This window comes from Corythoichthys intestinalis, chromosome 8, assembly GCF_030265065.1.
Source record: "Corythoichthys intestinalis isolate RoL2023-P3 chromosome 8, ASM3026506v1, whole genome shotgun sequence".
NCBI lineage: Eukaryota > Metazoa > Chordata > Actinopteri > Syngnathiformes > Syngnathidae > Corythoichthys > Corythoichthys intestinalis.
The window spans coordinates 29,203,834-29,224,130 of NC_080402.1; the positions used below are offsets into that span (position 1 = coordinate 29,203,834).

A 20,297-nucleotide genomic window follows, 5' to 3' on the forward strand; every position below is an offset into this window, starting at 1 on the left:
AAATGTGCAAAAAAAAAAAAAATGACTCAAAAAATTTACACCACGTTTTAAACACTGTGTGGCGCTAAATGTGAGAAAATGTTATCGTAATTTTCAGCATGTGCTGCTTTACAAACGGCGCCCCATAATAACCATCGCTTAATTGTATTTTTTTTTGTTACTGTCGCATTTTCTCCGATATGTTATATGATAAATAATCGATCCAAACAAAGAAAAATTGGAAAAAAAAAAAAAAAGTTTAAAAGAGTAAATGTATAAAAAAGAAGATCTCGACCACTCCTTGATGTCTGCGATTTCTGCATCACAACCCTTGTGATATAACCATGTTTCACCCATAAAATCCCCCCAAAATCCAGCTGTGGCCATTCACATCTGTGTCTTGAGTCTTGACACTCGATGATACATGCTACATGGAGTTTTTGGATAGAAACAAACTATGTACGCGATAATATCTCGTTAAAATCATGGCGTCTTTATTTTTGCCCTCGCGTGCTCTCGCCTCAAGTTAGAGTTTTGCTGTAAAAATTATTATTATTTTTTTTTTAAATGCCCTCCTGCTCAAAATTTTTCTTCCCCCAGAAAATAAAGAATTTAAGCTTTCCAATGATGTATCACACATGCATATAGGACAATTTTGAAATTTGGTCAAATTGGGGGTCTCAGAGTGGAACTTCAAGTCACCTGAGTGTTTTCCGCCATATACATTCTCTTATAACTGACATTTATTTTTGCTTTGGGAGAAAATACTTTTACTTGTAAATTTTAAAGCTAGTACTTTTGTACCTGAGTATTTTTTCTTCTAAGATAGTACTTGTACTTTTACTTAAGTTATTTATTTGCCCCTGTATCAGTACTTTTACTTAAAAAAAAAAAAAAAGAGTACTTCATCCACCTGTGTTCGACAGTATACCGCTCTGAGATCAAATCGGTTGGACCCCAATTATTTACATCCTTCCACTTCATCGTGTAGATGGAGAGACATAAATTGGTCATTTATCCTGTGTGTTCCTTGCCTGGCACGGCTAGACTGTTCTCCCTGTATTTTTCAAACACTGTGAGAATAGTCTGGGACCCAGCCCATTAACGGCTTCTCGAGCAAGAACAAAATCAACCGTCCAATCAGATTAGTTTATTTGCGTGACGTGTTCTTAACGAGCAACATCACTCTTCCGCAATGGAAGTCGTCTCCACAACAACACAGATGGCGAACAGGAGAGGCGAGAATATGTTCCAATCCACGTAAAATCAGTTTTAGATTATCAAAAACACATCGACACAAGTCATTGACAACAGTCTTGTCTCGCGCTAGCCATGTTGAATAAACTCCGCTCTCCTCGTACGTTTACTTACGCACGCAAGCCCCTCGTCACTTTACTAACGTCACGTCCGCCCGTCGCTGATTGGTCAACTCCGCTGTCTGTTTGCTGTGGTTTGCGCCGCCCTGGAAATTTGAGCCGCTGAATGGTGGCCAGACTCAATAGCTGGAACAGCGGTGAGTCTGGTGTACTAGGCTAGTGTGTTCCATTAATGCTTACTAAGAGTATCATTATGGCAGGGGTGTCCTCACTTTTTGCAAAGGGGGCCAGATTCGGTGTGGTAAAAATGTGGGGGGGCGACCTTGGCTGACTTCTTTTACGTAGAACTATATATTTAAGCAAATTTTAGCAAACCATTCTGTGTGTCACATTTGCTTTATTATTTTTTTAAAATAAAAAATTTCAACAATCTCGCAACTAGCCTTTGTGGCGTACTCTCTCGACTCTCGGGCTCTTGCGAAATATTGCTGCTGTGAAATTAAACTAGCTTCAAATTGCTTCAATTTCTAGCTACATATCTTCGCTGTAATCTTGTTTTACATGTCAGCGTGTCTTGTTTGGTAATATCGCCTCACATTGAACTCTTTAAAAGCAGCGAATGTCTCTTTGCAAATAAGGCAGACATAGTTATTGCGTATTTTAGTGAAGAAATAGTCCAATATTCATCTATCCTTGAAGTATCGGCCGTCGCAGTCAACTTTCTTTTTTTTTGTGTGTCGCCATTTTAGAAAATTGGGAGTAAAGGGTCACACGGGGTAATGTTGCTTAGAGTGCTGCTGCTTTTTAGTGGGTAAATAAGGAGTAGCATTTATTGTGTAAGCTATTTCATATGCTGGTAGCAGTACTGCTGACCAATTTATTAAGTCTGTGTGTGGGCCAGACGTTATTGATTTTATGACAGAGGTTGGGGGCCGGATGAAATTGGTCCACGGGCCGCATTTGGCCCCCGGGCCGGACTTTGGACATGTCTGCATTATGGAGATTCCTGTCCTTTTCCCATTGATGTTACTTGGATTTGGTACTTGCTGTTTATGCGATACCACACAGTAATAATTGTAACTAAAGCACTCTGACAGAGCAGAGCTTTCCACGTAAGTAGTCAAGTTAAGAGCATCGTCATCTTTGGTAGAGCGGTAACTATAGTAAGTATATAAAAAAGTTATCGTAAAATTCTTTTTCAGACCTTTGACGCCTCAAAATCTAACCACTGTCTGTTTCATATTGTAAACATATCCTGCAAGTTTCATAATAATCCCATTATTTGTTCTTGAATGACTACGTAATTCCTTTTCTGACCTCTGTGACCTTGACCTAACTAACCCAAAATTTAATCACCGTTTCACATTACAAACATATCCTGCACGTTTGATAATAATGACTTTAATCATTCTTCAGTTATCTTGAACACAAACATACAGACGGAACTAAATAAATAACCTCTGCCAGAGGCGGAGGTAAATAATATCCACCCATTGTTTGTACTGCTTATCTATATTAAGATTGTGGGTACTGCGCTGTAGTGCGACCATTTCCATAACACCACAAAGAAAACTTTTTATATGGACCGTTAGACCCCGCACACACCACCATGTATGTAGCAGGTGCGTTCTAAAAACCTTTCATAATGTTGCCCATGTTTTTAACTGCTAGCATGTCTCTAAACCTTACCTGGCATGCTGATGTCAACATCACACCGGCAACGTGCGCAATATGAATGGGAGTCATCTTTGCTGCTCATACTTAGATAGGATTGTTATTTTGACCACTCAAAATTAAAGGAGGTCTGTTGTTTCAGCATCTTAACAAAATATTTCGAATGGGATGAGTGTCCCTGAAAAAGTTCATTAACACTTGAATAGGAGACACCACTTTAAGATAATGATAACCAGAGGAGGGTAATAACGGGTTACATGTACTCTGTTACATTTATTTGAGTAACATTGTGAGAAAAATGTACTCCTGAGAGTAGTTTTACTAAGCCATACTTTTAACTTTTGGTTGAATAGATTTGTGAAGATAAAAACTAGGGCTGTCAAAATTATCGCGTTAACGGGCGTTAATTAATTTTTTTAATTAATCACGTTAAAATATTTGACGCAATTAACGCACCCGCTGGCATATTGCCTCAAACATTACAATGAGGCCGTTTATGGACATTAAGAGTGAAGAGAATGCCACCGGCCGCTTGGGGGCAGCGCCGTTCCATACTCATGTTATGTCTTCTAAACGTGGGAGAATTAGTAGTTGTGAGACGTTTATGCTGTATTCACAATGCAATGCAAATTGCTATTTGTGCTCAACACATATTTCGGTAAGTTTTCTTTCTTTTAGTGGCAATTATGTGTCTCTTGTTTTATTTTGGGTAAGATATGTACAGATACAGTGGGGAGAACAAGTATTTTATACATTGCCAATGGGTTTTGGCAGTGTATCAAATACTTGTTCTCCCCACTGTATATGTTTTACAGTCAAGGCGAGTGGACACAGGCGCGCCGTTTACTGGCATAAGCTTCTCCTTCACAACAAACATAAGTATCGTTTAGTGAAAGCACAACAAAAATAATATTCCTATCTCTCAAAAAAAAAAAAAAAAATGTTCTCAAAAAGAAAAGCACTTCAGTCTATAGTAATGAGGCCCTATTCTGACACACAGTTAAACAACAATGCTAAATAAACTGGCATTCCATATCAATTTAGCTATGCAAAATACATCCATCCATCCATCCATTATCTTCCGCTTGTTCCGGGGTCGGGTCGCGGGGGCAGCAGCTTTAACAGGGAAGCCCAGACTTCCCTCTCCCCAGCCACTTCAACCAGCTCCTCCGGCGGGATCCCAAGGCGTTCCCAGACCAGCCGAGAGACATAGTCTCTCCAGCGTGTCCTGGGTCGTCCCCGGGGCCTCCCGCCGGTGGGACATGCCCGGAACACCTCTCCAGGGAGGCGTCCGGGAGGCATCCGAACCAGATGCCCGAGCCACCTCAGCTGGCTCCTCTCTACGCGGAGGAGTAGCGGCTCGACGCCGAGTCCCTCCCGGATGACCGAGCTTCTCACCCTATCTCTAAGGGAGAGCCCGGACACCCTGCGGAGGAAACTCATTTCGGCCGCTTGTATCCGGGATCTTGTTCTTTCGGTCACGACCCAAAGATCGTGACCATAGGTGAGGGTAGGAACGTAGATCGACTGGTAAAACGAGAGCTTTGCCTTTTGACTCAGCTCCTTCTTCACCACTACGGACCGGTGCAGAGTCCGCATTACTGCAGACGCCGCACCGATTCGCCTGTCGATCTCCCACTCCCTCCTACCGTCACTCGTGAACAAGACCCCAAGATACTTGAACTCCTCCACTTGGGGCAGGATCTCATCCCCGACCCGGAGAGGGTACTCCACCCTTTTCCGACTGAGGACCATGGTCTTGGATTTGGAGGTGCTGATCTTCATCCCAACCGCTTCACACTCAGCTGCGAACCGCTCCAGTGAGAGTTGGAGGTCACGGCTTGATGAAGCCAACAGCACTAAATCATCTGCAAAAAGCAGAGATTCAATGCTGAGGTCACCAAACCGGACCCCCTCAACGCTTCGGCTGCGCCTAGAAATTCTGTCCATAAAAATTATGAACAAAATCGGTGACAAAGGGCAGCCTTGGCGGAGTCCAACCCTCACTGGGAACGAATTCGACTTACTGCCGGCAATGCAGACCAGACTCTGACACCGGTCGTACAGGGACCGAACAGCCCTTACCAAGGGGCTCGGTACCCCGTACTCCCGGAGCACCCTCCACAGGATTCCCCTAGGCACACGGTCGAACGCCTTCTCCAAATCCACAAAACACATGTAGACTGGTTGGGCGAACTCCCATGCACCCTCGAGGACCCTGCCGAGGGTGTAGAGCTGGTCCACTGTTCCACGGCCGGGACGAAAACCACACTGCTCCTCCTGAATCTGAGATTCGACCTCCCGACGGACCCTCCTCTCCAGCACCCCTGAATAGACTTTACCGGGGAGGCTGAGGAGTGTGATTCCTCTATAATTGGAACACACCCTCCGGTCCCCCTTTTTAAAAAGGGGGACCACCACGCCGGTCTGCCAATCCAGAGGCACTGTCCCCGATGTCCACGCGATGTTGTAGAGGCGTGTCAGCCGTGACAGCCCTACAACATCCAGAGCCTTTAGGAACTCCGGACGTATCTCATCCACCCCCGGGGCCTTGCCACCGAGGAGCTTGCCAACCGCCTCAGTGACTTCAACCCCAGAGATCGAAGAGCCCACCTCAGAGTCCCCAGACTCTGCTTCCTCAAAGGAAGGCGTGTCGGTGGAATTGAGGAGGGCTTCGAAGTATTCTCCCCACCGACTCACGACGTCCCGAGTCGAGGTCAGCAGTACACCATCTTCACTATACACAGTGTTAATAGTGCACTGCTTTCCTCTCCTCAGACGCCGGATGGTCGACCAGAATTTCCTCGAAGCCGTCCGGAAGTCGTTTTCCATGGCCTCACCGAACTCCTCCCATGTCCGAGTTTTTGCCTCGGCGACCGCAAAATACACATAAAACTTTTCACTCTACTTTTTATTATTGTTATTTTTATTTTTATTATTATTATATTAACTCTACTTTTGATTGAAAATTTTACAAATTTTATTAAAACGAAAACATGAAGAGGGGTTTTAATATAAAATTACTATAACTTGTAACTATAACATTTATCGTTTAAGAACTACAAGTCTTTCTATCCGTGGATCACTTTAACAGAAAGAATGTTAATAATGCCATTTGTGGATTTATTGTTACAATAAACAAATACAGTACTGATGTACAGTATGTTGTATGTATATATCCGTCATGTGTCTTATCTTTCCATTCCAACAATAATTTACATAAAAATATGGCATATTTTAGAGATGGTTTGAATTACGATTAATTGCGATTAATTAATTTTTAAGCTGTAATTAACTCGATTAAAAATTTTAATCGTTTGACAGCCCTAATAAAAACGCTACTCTTACTCCGCTACTTTGGGCTACACAAGAGTCGTTACATTTTTTCTCTTTATTCTACATATTTGATTATTTTGTGCCAGCAATGTCAAGAGTAGCTCTACCAATTTCACTAATGAGACGTTGCAGCAATAATCACATGACTCCATTATACCAATCAGACGCAAGCTTGCTGTTCTATGATAATGCCAGCCTATTTAATCACATAGCGTCTTAAAGCACCGTAAAAAATGAAGTATTTGACATAGAGCGCTGCACTCAACATGACTCGAAAGCACTGATTTTAACCTCTCTCCCAGTTTTTATTTTTCACCGATTGACCGTGATCTTTTTAATTTCATTATAGTAACTATGACGGAACTAATCACTATTTAAACGAGGAACTATTTTCTCCTCTAGAGGGCACTCGTGCTCCTTGGACGAATAATGCTTCATTTCTGTATTTTTTCCCCCCTCTTGCCGGAATGGCGTCCCGTAAGCAACATGTCACTTCTGCTCATTAATATTCATGACGTTAGCAATTGTTGCTAGGCGGGTCAACCTCCCGTTTGTCCCTAATAGTAAATGCATGGAAATAGTGTACGAATGAGATGTTTACTGAGCTAAACCTACCAATTCTGTCCGCAAATGATGTTCCTGGTGCCAAATTCACTGGTAAAGATGTGGAAGAACATACAAATGTTCAGTTAAAGAGATGGCTTGAGTGTTGAGGGCTGAAAAAGATGGAAAAAGAGCCGACCTGATCCAGAGTTAGCGTTTTTATCAACATCTTTTTCTTATTTGCATTGCCATATGCCACTGACAATGACAGTCTCCTGTTTCAACAATCTATCCTTTACCACCATATGCACTGTCTTTCTTATATATTATATCCTCTGGTTTTCTTACGTCTCTGACTGTTCTTGGGGGCAATTTACATAGCTATTTTTGTGTAGCAATCGCAAATGCTACTCAGTGACAGCCAACGAACACAATTTTTTCATTAATAACAAATCTTAATTCTATTATTTATTTACACTTCCCCCTTACTAAAGTTGTTTTTTACAACAGAAAAGGTAACAGTGGCAGTCAGATACAATTCAATTTTTTTCAGGTCATTCATTGTCAGACAGAAGCAGCTCGGCAAAACGCCACGCTAAAATATGAGTAAAAATATCAAAATGGCTTACCTCTTTGTCCTCTGTAGGACCACGGCCCCCAACAAAATGTTTACTGCATATGAAATGTGAATGGCTTTACCTTGCTGCGTTAAACTGGGAATTTGGATGTCCAGGCAAGTTGATCCAAGCTTTTGGTTTCAGGAAATGTCTGAAGAAAACATCCTTCATATGTCGTAATGTCTAGAGTCGTTTCTAAAAGTTCCATAGCAGCAGTGTTTGATCGGTATGTTCTTTTTTGAAAGATTACTGGAGAAAACAAGCAGAAATTACATGGATTGTATGCGAGGGCGTGTCTATAATGACCCACTTCCGCGTTACGATAGCGACGTCATGGTCTAAAAATAGCATTCGTGCGGTACGCTATTCCATGATTTTATTTTATTTTTTTGTATTTCTTTGGCTTAATGTGGTTATGTAATGGGTTATTGTACAGTATCATTATAACAACAGTTCATATAGATAACTTTGTGCGGACAAAAAAATACCATTGTTAAAAAAATATATAAGTAGTTACTCACAACATTACTCATTACTTGAGTATTCTTTTCACCAAATACTTTTTTACTTGTACTTGGGAACATTTTTGAATGAATACTTTTACTTTTGTAATATTATTTTGAAGCATCATTACTCTAACTTGAGTCTAACTTGAATCTTTGGCTACTCTACCCACCTCTGATGATAACCAATCCTACAAAGACGTTAATGTAGCACTGCGTTCAGATGCAATTCCAAAAGGTAGGACAAATAAGCATCTGCCATGAGGTTACGCTGGACAAAGCATTCAAATGTTGGACTGTTGTCTGGCCTAAATACGGAATTATGGCCACTGTAGTATGCTGGAATCTATCCCAGGTGACTTTGGCCAAGAAACCGAACAGGTTGCTATTGCAGGGTACATATTATTTATGCTAACGTTCACATATGGACAATTTAAGGATCTACCATGCTCATAATCAACACATAACTAGCTAAATTATGTATGTTTGAAGTTAGTGTAGTGTTGTACTAAAAATAAAGACTCGTGAAAGCAGGCCGGTACAGTCAAGAACATCCTTTTTATTCAATCAGGTACTGCTCTTCTCAAACTGTGTTTTTCTTCTTATGGAAAAGAAACTGTAATTAACACATGCATTTCACTTAGAGCTCTGGGGGTGTTCTCACAAAGAAGTGGTGCGTAGACAGAGGTGTAGAGGAGCTGGGACTAAAGGGGGATGAGGGGGCTGCTGCCTAGTACACCAGTAACCATACACGCCTAAGAAAACAAACTAAACGAGAGAACACAGACCTGGAGCTGTCCAGCATGAGGTGGGGGCAGAAGGGGACAAATAGTGGGGGAACCCCCTGAAAGGTTACGCGCGCAATGACCTCTCATTAAGTTGGCTGGTGTCCTGTAAGTGGGTAATACTGCTGAGAGTTTTACTGTGTAAAACCCGCCATTAACAATAATACTTAGCAGAGATTCCTTTGTGGACAGATACTTTTCAAATTGCAACCCCACCCCCTTCCCTTCAACCTCATGCAGGATAAGTCCGGCAATAAGGTGCTTGTAGCTTTCATTTTAAGTCCACGGCTTCCTGTCCTCAAAGAGCTTTTAAACACAGCATACCCTGATAGCAAATATATATATAAAAAAAAAAGAATATTCCAAATTATAATGAAACAAACAGGGTAAAACTAAGCCAAACAATAAATAACCAAAACAAAAGAGCAAACTCTTACCCTAGTTCAAGCAGCCCGTTCCTACAACCCCAAGCAGTTAATTTAGCTTTTCTCCATCCCGAACCAACGCATCCCTTCCTAAAACCCCTCCCAAGGACACCCCCAAAAGCCCGTCAGCGTCATTTGTTCACGTACATTAGCTGTTGAATGGAGAAGCAGAAGTGATGTGTATGGCGATACAATGTGAAGCATACAGACAAGAATAACATGTGAGCTAACTGCATTCTGCTCAGACAAAAAAAAAAAGAAAAAAAGCTTCTCAGTAATATATATATTTTTTGTCTCGCCCTTCAGCGGGAGAGAGCGAGCCAGTGAGCGAGCGTGATGGACACACAGTTACATACTACTTGAGTGTCTCAAGAGAAAATAGACAGTGGAGACAGGGGGAGAAAGGAAAGAAAGTGACACCTGAACAATGACACTTTTTTTTGCCATCATTTATCAATAAAGAACTAATTCACACCTTTAATACCTGTATGCAGATTTCAGCATATAGATATCAGGAAGAGAAGGGAGGAACAATAATGGTTCATTTTAAAACGTACGGTTGTGCCAGAGCGCGGCGCTCCAGCATAACCGGCGAAGAAAACAAAACAAAATACTGGATTACAAAATGGAGTCTGTGAACAAAAGGCACTTTTAAGGGACAACTTTTAACTGCTGGGAAACTATACACTACAGCACAAGCACTAGAAGAGTCATTTACAGAGGCGGGTGGAGGGGGTGCAGGAGAGGGGTTTGCAACAAGGGGAGAGGCTCACATTGCTGCCCAAGGATAAAATGGTCTTGTCGTGCTTGTTTTAGCAGCGTTCTACTTTTAGTCGTCGCCTCAGCGCGTCTCCATGCGACTAGAAATAAAAGCCATCACGGGAGGACTTCTTTTTGTGTATTTAGGCCAATGTTTGGGGTTCCTTGTGGCAAAGTTTAGGCAGCGTTCGGGTAAAAGGTTGGCTGGCTTTCCTGACCTGACAGTCAATTTTTCTCAGAAAACTGGGAACACCCCCCTCCCACTCAATAGAAGAATACAAATAGTAGAGAGAGATAGAAGAGGAGTAATGCGGCTTATTTTTTGTTCATTACCATTCATTTATAATGTTCAGAATGGAATTGATAGTGTTTCAGGAGCACCGGTTTTCACTTGATGATAGAGAAGTTGTGTAGATTTTTTTTCCTTCAGCCCTCCCACAATTTCTTTTTTTCTTTTTTATAAACAAATGATTACACAGAAACATTAAAAAAAAGAGAGACAAAGGAAATAAAAACATTATCCCCAACTTACAAAGACTAAGTTTTTTTTTTTTTTTTTTGTCTTTTTTTTTTTCCATCATGGCCCTCTAAGTTTAGAGTCCCGGAGCTTATGGACTTGAGACAAATACATTTTTTTTCTCTTTTCTCGTAGCTTTCTTAAAAATCTCTAACAGACAAACACAATGATCTACCCAATGCATTGCACGTGGCTCAATCGACACATATTTCTCAATAATAATACTTTCCATCAAAAAACAAAACACTTTTTTTTCTTCTTCAATTCTACAGTCAAAATTTGTTGACATGTTCATCTAAGGTATTAGAACGCTGCGCTGCTGCACGTGTGTGGTGTCGTTTGGGGTTTGTACTGCAAAGGGAAAAGTGACATCAACCAAAGGGCTTTCCGGGAAAGGAAGGTTCAGAAAATAACTAGACTGCCCACCAGCTTATAGCAAAAAGTTAAAAAGGAGCATATATCATAAATATATATGTATAAGATATCTCTCTGTGTCTTTACAAAAAGCATGTTTGCACAGTCCTCTATATATATGCATCCAGGCCAGGGTTTCCCAAATTAGGATGGGGCTGTTTTTTTTAAAGTTAAGATTGTCAGAACAAAAGGCTCCTGCTATTTATCATCAAAGAGGCACAATTTTTTTGATTCAGTACATTTTTGTTCTTATTCATGTCACTTGAAAGCAATACATATTTTGTGCTGAATTGGGAAACCCCGGTCGAGGCCAGTGTTTAAAGCACTGAGCATTCGCTCACATGCAGGAAAAAAAACCTGAAGTGGAATACTAATTGCATGAAGGGAATACAGAGGCACTTTCATCTTACTGTTTTGATAAACATTTTAGTACATAGAGCTAATGTTACTAAAGAGGCTGAGAGCTGAGTCTCAGTCATTACTATCCCTGCAAAAGAGAACCAACAGCGAGGCAGTCCAGTTATTTTTTGACGTTGGCTTTTGATGTTGGATTGCGTCATGATGCAATTTCTTAATGTGAACATTTACATGTAACAAATGTCAATTTAGACAAATCTTAAATGAATGAAAAACCATTAAAAAAGCATTTTGGAGAACCAAATATAAAGGCTTCCCTTTATCATATTTTTTGACAGGTGTCAGTGTTCGTGTGTGTCCATGTGTGTGCGTATATTCCTTTGACTGGACTATAAAGTGAAGCAACGCAGTGAATTGTGTGTGATGAGCTGTTGTTACCGTGCTGTCCATACGCGCAAGAGATTTTGAGAGGTTTTCACTGTTTAGTTGACATCTACTCACTAAAAACCTGGGCCTGGTCTGAAGGGTGCTATATAGAAACTACTGCGGAAAGTGTTATGACATGCAAAGCATTCCAAGTGGAACAAAACTAAAAAAAAGGAAAAAGAATCTGCCAACAAAAGAGGATCACAAGAAAAAAAAAAAACCTACAAGCTAAATGAAAGCCAATAATATGAAGCTCATGCTGTGTTTGTGCGTCTTCCTGTAAAATAAATCCTGAACGGGGATGGGCATTTGACTACTTTTAATCAATTTGAGTTTTTACAATTGTAATTATTTAGACAGCAAATACAGTGTTCCACGACGGATGTGTCATTAAACTGCGACGTGTGCTCGGAGAAAAAAAGGCACGGTGATGAACTATAGAGCAGCGTTATGAGCGACCCCTAATGACTGGATTTTAGGGTGTTCATTAGAATATTTTTCGTACTAGAACTCTGGAATAGCTTACAAAAGAAGTGAAAGGAACAATAGGGATTTTCTCGTGCTATCAAGCTGATTCAAAAACAAATGAAAACACTTATTTTAGTTTGAAAATAAAATCATCTTAAAAAAAAAAAGTCTTTCAAGGATATTCAAAATAAATCACTGTGGCACTCTGAGTTACTGTTACTACAGTTCAATATGTCACTTGATGGTATTACAACTGCAAATATTGTAAATAATCATTTTAAATGCCAATAATATATTTCATCCCCTTCACCTTAACCATATAATGACACATTTATAAACCAATTTAGCTTATGTGTATTTAAACAATCATTTGATCGCTTCCAGCCACTCCCAGTTAAAATGGATTGGACATCGATCGCCATCAATGGCAGCAAAACAGTTAAGCTATGTGAGGTCTCAAAAGAAAAAAAAAAAAAAAAAAAAAAAGAAACAATAAAAAAAATTCCAGAGCAAAATACTCACGGCCCACACTTGATTTTTTCTTTTTTATAACAATTTTTTTCAGTTATAAATTCTTAAAAATGAATTTTATTTTGAATTATATTTCAACACGAATGGCTTTAAAAAAATCATTATTTTTTTTTAATATTTCATTTCCTTTAATCAATTAATTAAATTTATTTCAAATTATTTGTTTATATTTTTTTTAATACCCATTGCAAAATATGTGTGGGCAACACTAATACTACAATTCAATATTGTCCTGCAGGCCACAATTAGCTGCACATTTGAGACCAATGTCCTCTATAGATAATAAAAATCATTTAATGAAAAAAAAAACAATATAATCAGAATTCGAGCATGAAAAGGTTAATTTTAGCTCTGTGTGACATAGCGTGCACTCGTAAATATTTTAAAAAATGTTTTAATATATTTAAATGAGTTAAAAGTGTGGTAAAGGGAGATTAAAAAAAAAAAAAAAACGTCACATGGTCGTTCTCTCATAACCGCTGCATTAAATGGGGATTCACTGTAGTTGCTAGCCAAGTAGTTGCCTCCATTTTGCTTCAATGGCTCCAATACATGATTGATTAATTATTATGCCCATCCCTTATGCTAATAAAACGAGGTGTGGCTGTGTGACAGACTATTTTAGGGAAGATGGTTGCAAGTGTGTGTGTATGTGTGTTGCATTTGAGGGGTTCATCTATACCTAGATGCGCAGCCACATCCCTGTGAAGCATTTGCTCATCTGGCTTCCCTCACCGCCCTTGTGGCCGTCCACGTGCAATTCTGTTCATCCCTAATGAGAATTAATAGTGCATAGGTGAGGGGATGAAAGAGCACATGTAGCCTTAGTGTTTTCAAACGCTTTCAACTGGCTAACGTTTCTTGTCCTCCCCGCAAAAGAAAAAAAAAGTTGCCCTGATACTTGGACAGGTAAACAAAATAGACCAGCCACTTAGTGCATATATGTCACACCATCTGATGGCGTCACGGGGATTGGCCAATCGGAAATTAATGGGTCTTCAGGGCTGAGCGAATGAGGTGCGCGAGAGGGAGGTGGGGCAACACGCAGGGATGTGGCTGCGTTTGTGGTCATCATCAAAGACGGGCGTCACCAGGATCTTTGAGATCAGAAGAGGAGGTGCGCAATTTAGGTGGTGAGCACTGACTACCATACTTTTTTAACCTCCTGGGCCATTGCGTGGAGTTTCATGGTGGAGACGACAAAATGATAAAAAACATAAAAGTGATTAAAAGAAAAAATGTAAAATTGGTCAATTGCCAGGTTGCCATATTTGCGTTTCCTATCCAACATTTCCTTAATGAGCGTGTGACAGTTCCTCGTCTTCTGCCTGGCGTTACAAGTCTGTCCACTTCATCTCATTGTGGCCTCGACCATTTCTGAGGGGAGACGTGGGTGCGGGGGGGATTACGAATGTTCCAGTTCAAATAGGGCTGGATTGGGGCAGCACGTGGGTTGTGGGTTTTGTAGTCGTACTTTGTACAATGTGGGCCAGAGGGAGACCTTTTTTTAGTGTCAGCAGTCTGCTCTTGGTCATTTTTTTCTCTCCAATTTTCATGACACCGTTTTAGCTGTTGATTCGATGAGACCTTGTCAGAGGAACCAGGACTGTGGAGCAGAAAAGGAACACAGAATTAGTCAAAAATCGTCCAACTGGCGGTAATGAAGGCTATAAGAAGTGCTACAAACAACTGGTCTGCACTTGCACTGAACACCCACAAAATAAGTAGGACAGGGGGCAGAGCAAATATTTCAAATGGAGCTTAAAAAATTTCAGCAGCCTAATTGTTATACAACATTTGATCGATTGTACAATTGTAGAAGAATGAGATCGAAACACCATTAAACATGACGTCATGCAAAACGGTCTCAAACTACAGTGATCCCTCGTTACTACTACTAAAAATACAGATGAGCTGTCCCGAGTCGATTGCGTAGTCTCCCTCTCGCTCCCTCCCTCTCCCTTTGTCCGTCAGGCAGTCAGGCAGTGCACTGGAGTTACTTATTAAAGTTAACGATGATTGACAGATGACTGTGTTTGATCTTGCCAGAGTCACGAGCTTCAAAATCGCCGCATGCGTCAATCATCGTTTAACCTGTTAAACAATTGCTGTGGCAACTCATTGTGTGTAAGTGAGCAGCTCCGAGTGGATTTGAGTAGACCAGTCTTTTTTAAACGGTGATGATCTCTCATGGCACAATAGTGTACCATGAGAGATCATCAGGTATGGCGCGAGAAATTATCCAATATTGTATTTTTCTTTTATTTTTTTTAATTTTACATTGTCAGACAGAGTTGCAGTAGGTAGGAAGGAGTAGGTAGAAAGTTCTCGGTTGTGTGCAGATGAGTGAGGTGTTGCTCGTGTCGCGTTCAAAAACTGCTCCGATTTCTAGCCATTAGCCACCTTGCTGTCCACGACAATGTGGACTCCAGCAAGTCTACTATACATCATTTCATTAGACTCGTCAAGTGTTAATATATACGAAAGTGTCCTTTCCTTTTTATCCATATGTGATGACCGTCAATCCTCCCCTGTGTTTTATTCCAACACATTGCTGAGAACAGCAAGGTGGCTGATGGCTAGAAATCTGAGCAGCTCTTGAACGCGACATGAGCCAACAGCGCCATGGTGCCAAGCAAGCTCAAACGTCATCGTCATATCCAAACGAAACACCCGTCGCTTCAAACTATCGACTATTTTGTTCGCCTTTGTGAAAACACAAGAAAATGGACAACTTTTTTGGGAGAAAAACTACAAAGGTAAATGAGAAAGCCCTCAAAGCCAGTTAGCTTGCTGCTGAACTTGTTGCGTAAATCCAGAAAGTCCCACACTGTGGCAGAGACATTAATACTACCTGTCTGCAAAGCCATTGTCAGCGAGATGCTCGGCCCTAATGCGATTAAACACATTGCTAAAGTCCCCCTGTCTGGTAATTCTGAGCTTTTCAATTCTAACTGCTATAACAAATAAAAACAGACAGCTGAGAGCTGTTGAAGAAGATTCCTGCCAGGATATCAGCTTTGTATTAATCTTAACAGAAGAACACTGAAGCACACTGAGTAAGCATAAATAATGATAAATTATTTTATAATGAATAGTGCTGTCAAATTTATCGTGTTAACGGGCGGTAATTATTTTTTAAAATAAATCACGTTAAAATATTTGACGCATTTAACGCATGCGCGGAATGACCCGCTCATGCATTGCCTCAAACAGATTACAATGATGCCGTTTTTTGCACATTGAGAGCTAAGAGGCAGAGAAAGGCGAGTGGACACAGGCGTTCATTGGAGCGCGCCGTTTATTGGCATAAGGTTCGGCAACTCCTTCACAACAAACATGAGTATCACTTAGTGAAAGCAAAACAAAAATAATATTTCATCGCTAAAAAAAAATAATGTTCACAAAAAAGAAAAGCGCTTTAATCGTTTAGCTCAACAAATACACTGGATGGCAATATTTAGTCACAATATACAAACTATCAGAGGGCTCGTACGTTGTGAAGCCAGCACTCAAATGACTGTGAAGTAGAATGGAACAGGGAACTAAGGCGTCAGTCGAGGGACAAAAAACACTCATTAGCTTGATTTCTAAGTAATTTAAAACTCGCCATTTACACCTTGTGGTGTATTTCAATCACTACCTTATGTAATTAAAGACACTGTGGAAGCACGAGCCCATGTGACGTCACCGCTGGGCGACGTCAACACTGTTGAGCTACTAGTTTATTTTTTCATTGAAAATTTTACAAATTTTGTTAAAAAGAAAACATTAAGAGGGGTTTTAATATAAAATTACAATAACTTGTACAAACATTTATCTTTTAAGAACTACAAGTCTTTCTATCCGTGGATCCCTTTAACAGAAATAATGTTAATAATGTTAATGCCTTCTTGTGGATTTATTGTTATAATAAACAAATACAGGACTTATGTACAGTATGTTGAAAGTATATATCCGTCTTGTGTCTTATCTTTCCATTCCAACAATAATTTACAGAAAAATATGGCATATTTTAGAGATGGTTTGAATTGCAATTAGTTACGATTAATTAATTTTTAAGCTGTGATTAACTCGATGAAAAATTTTAACCGTTTGCCAGCCCTAATAATTAAATATACTGTACGAAAGTAATCTTGGAACATTTTTGGTTTGTGGTGTGCCGTGAGATTTTTTTCCATTATAAAAACGTGCCGTGACTCAGAAAAGGTTGAAAAACACTGGAGTAGACTCACTCAATGAAGCATTTAATAAAGCCAAGCATTTTTCTACTACTGAATTCTTGTTCAAAAGTAATTCGGTGGGAGAGTAACATGTTTATTACATTTGAAGTGCTTAAAAAACATTTATTAAAATGTATATATTTACATTTTTTAAAATTATACTTTAGGGAAAAAAAACTGAAAAAACATGTGTTTTATGTATCTCTTTCCAATGCAAAATCTGAAAAAATACATTGAACACACACACAAAAAAGAATAAAATAAAAAAAAATTCGGCTGAGGGTTTGGGGTACACCACTGTTGTTTTACATTTTCTGGTCCCCATTAACTGCGAAAAACGAGGGATGACTGTGTCTACCACCAGGTGGCACTGTATGATTCCTGTTTTTAATATTTGCTGAGCTCAGCTGTACTACACAGTAAAAAAAAAAAAAAAAAGAAAGTATTATAGTAATGTGCACTGGACTACTCGCTGTATCAAAAGGGCTGACTCAAGCCGTTTTCCTCATATCTACTTGTTGTAACAATGTAGATAAATGCGCTATATAAGTACTAACCATTTGCCATATTGTTCAAAACTGTAAATAGCAGGCTAACAATTGTTTTAGTCTTTTATATTGTACAGAGAAGTGTAACCAATTTCGGACTACTGATAAAAAGTCTCCATGGTATTACTAAACAGCAGTGGGGTAAAAACTACGCGATGAAGGGGAGTTTTGGCACAGGCCGATGTGCTCTGGCTTCTGCTCACATTCCACAGGCCTCGACCCGGGAAGCGCAGCAAATCGGGCAGCCTTGTTGCCCCACAGTTTAGTTCAAACCCCTCCAAAGTTTCACCAATTCTCCCTCTTTTTGACTCTGCCTGATTATTTAGTATTTGTAGCCGATTCCTCAATCTGGCCTCCACTTCCATTAACCCCCTACTCTCTTCCGCTCCATGTAATCACCCTCCCCATGTAATCCTTGGCAGTGGAAAGTGACCCCAGGCCCCCCCTCGCCCGTCCAAGTCCAACAGCCCATGACATCATGTCTGGTTGCCAGCAGCAACCAGACAGTCGGGACGTGACTGTGGAGTGCAGTGAGCTTCAACTAACTCCCTTGCTCTTTTTTTTCTCTCTCTCTCCCGAGTTTCTGTCCCTTGCTTTTTTGACCACCCTCATCTTCTCTTGACGCCGCACTAACTGCACTGCTCGTGTCTTGCCACTAGAGGGCACCTCAGACTGCTTTTTCGATCCAGTTTAAGTCTTGAGGTGGAATATTGAACCTACACTACTCACAAAGGTTGGGGATAATGAGCTTTGGAAGTCAAATTTTAAAATTGAATTCAAATTGTACTCTATTTCATATAACAAATATGATTATTTTTCAAGGGGAAGTGGTCAATCACTTTACAATGGCGTAGGTTTGCATAGGGACGTTGGGGACATAACACTGAACTATTCAGGATGCTCAAATTGTCCCCACCAACTTTTAAGCAAACTTATTTGCATAATAATTATAATGAGTTCAGTTATAGAGGTCATTTATATTGTCTTCCCATATTTTGTAAGGATAGAACTGACCCTACCATTATTAAATGAATGACTTTCATTATGTTAAGACTCACATAGACCCCATTTGTTCCCCTCAAACGCACATTTGATTGGCTGATGACTAGTTGAATTCCCCTGTTTTCAGTTTAAATCTACTAGAAATAAGTGAAATTATCTGCAAGTGTTTCAAGTAAATTTTACTCACTTAGATTTCTTAAAATAAGATAAATAGCTACCTGAAAATAATCTTAAAACACTGAGGCTAGGTTCGTACTACAGGTCCTAATGCACAAATCCGATTTTTTGCCATATCTGTTTTTTTGGCGTGCCCATTCAGACTGCCTTTGTCCATTGAGACCGTTCAAGTATTACGCATGCGCACTAATTCACAGTCCGAGATGCGCTCAGCAAAGAGACCCGCATGCGCAGAAGCATCAAAACAAATTACACATGCTAGCTGTATGTCATTCCATATTTTGATTTCTAAAAAGAGTACACAAAGAACAGACATTAATATCCCTGTTTATTCTTATATTCAAAGTTTATATGGACTGATAGAACGCATACATGCACACACGAGCCTTGACGTGCGTGCGTGAAATGACCTGGGTGTGTCAGTTTGCCCCGACTCGGCTATGTGTGCAATAATGAAATATTACTCATTCGGCGCACAGAATGAAAATCGAAAATTGTAAGACTTATTCTTTTCTGCATTTTATTTTTTATGACTGTGGTCAAGCCCGCTTCGTGCTTAAAAGCAGAGTTCAAGATAGGCGCTAATGCCTACATGGCTGCCGTCCTCCGTGCCGCTTGCTCTTGCTGACGTAATTGCTGCATGGATTCCGATTTGGGAGTCTTGACAGTTCAGACCGGCAGTCACGTTCTGAAAAAATGTGGCCCAGATCGGATTTGAACCACATACGAAAGTGACTCAGATCGGATTTGAAACGGTCCAATTCTATGCGACCTGTCCCGTTCAGACCGTCAAATTAATGCCTGACTCGAGTCGGAAAAACACAAAAAAAATCGGATTCGTGAGTTAAGACCTGTAGTATGAACCTAGCCTTATTTTAAGCAAAAAGTGAGTATTATTAACCGATCGTTATCAGGCTTATTCTTTACTACATTGTATTTTTTTATGACTGGACAAGCAGTAAAAGCCAAGAGTTCAAGCTAGGTGCTAACGCTAATGAACAGCTACATCGCTGCCGTCTTGCCTGCTGCTCTCGCTCTTTGGTGACGTGGTTGCTGCATGAATTCCGATTTGTCAGACTTGACAGTTCAGACCGCCGCCACATTCTGGAAAAATGTGCCCCAGATCGGATTTAAACCACAAACGAAAGTCACCCAGATCGGATTTGAAATAGTCCACTTCTATGCGACTTGTCCCGTTCAGACCGTCAAGTTAATGCCTCACTCGAGTGGGAAAACACGAAAAAAATCGGATTCGTGCATTAAGACCTGCGGTATAAACCGAGCCTAAAGCAATTATTCAGTATATAAAAACTTTAAAAAAAAAAAAAAAAAAAAAAAAAAAAAAAAAAAGCTAGTTTGTCAGAAATTTTCTTAATTCAAGAATTTATATTGTTCAAAACATTATTTGAAAGCATTTTTTCTTGATTTTGATGAAAAATGACCACCTTTTAGATGTAAGGGCTTAAATATTTACCTTAAGTAAGTGGAATAATCTGACCCATTAATCTGTTAACTAGTCTTTAACAATTACAACATAATGAAGAAATTTATTTGACTAAATTCAAGAAAAATGATCAGATTAAGACGTTATAAATTTGCAATGTGAAAGTCATTACAAGTCAATACAGATTTATTTTTGCATTGATCATTTAGCATATCAATTAATTAGGTTCATATTGGTGAGAAATGTAGCCCTG

The 20,297-nt window shown here is 40.0% G+C and overlaps 1 protein-coding gene across 14 annotated transcripts in view; it reads right to left on the reverse strand.

The window, feature by feature from the left end:
- Positions 1-8,507: 8,507 nt before the first annotated feature.
- The window catches only part of nfixa (nuclear factor I/Xa), a 235,507-nt gene continuing 223,717 nt past the window's right edge, over positions 8,508-20,297 (reverse strand). For all 14 annotated transcript variants that reach the window (XM_057842735.1, XM_057842734.1, XM_057842729.1 and 11 more), the window contains one exon: positions 8,508-14,256. Coding sequence is in view for 10 of the 14 variants with exons in the window: in XM_057842729.1 (XP_057698712.1) it covers positions 14,242-14,256 (15 nt within the window). In the remaining 4 variants the exon portion in view is untranslated. The remainder of the gene's footprint in view (positions 14,257-20,297) is intronic.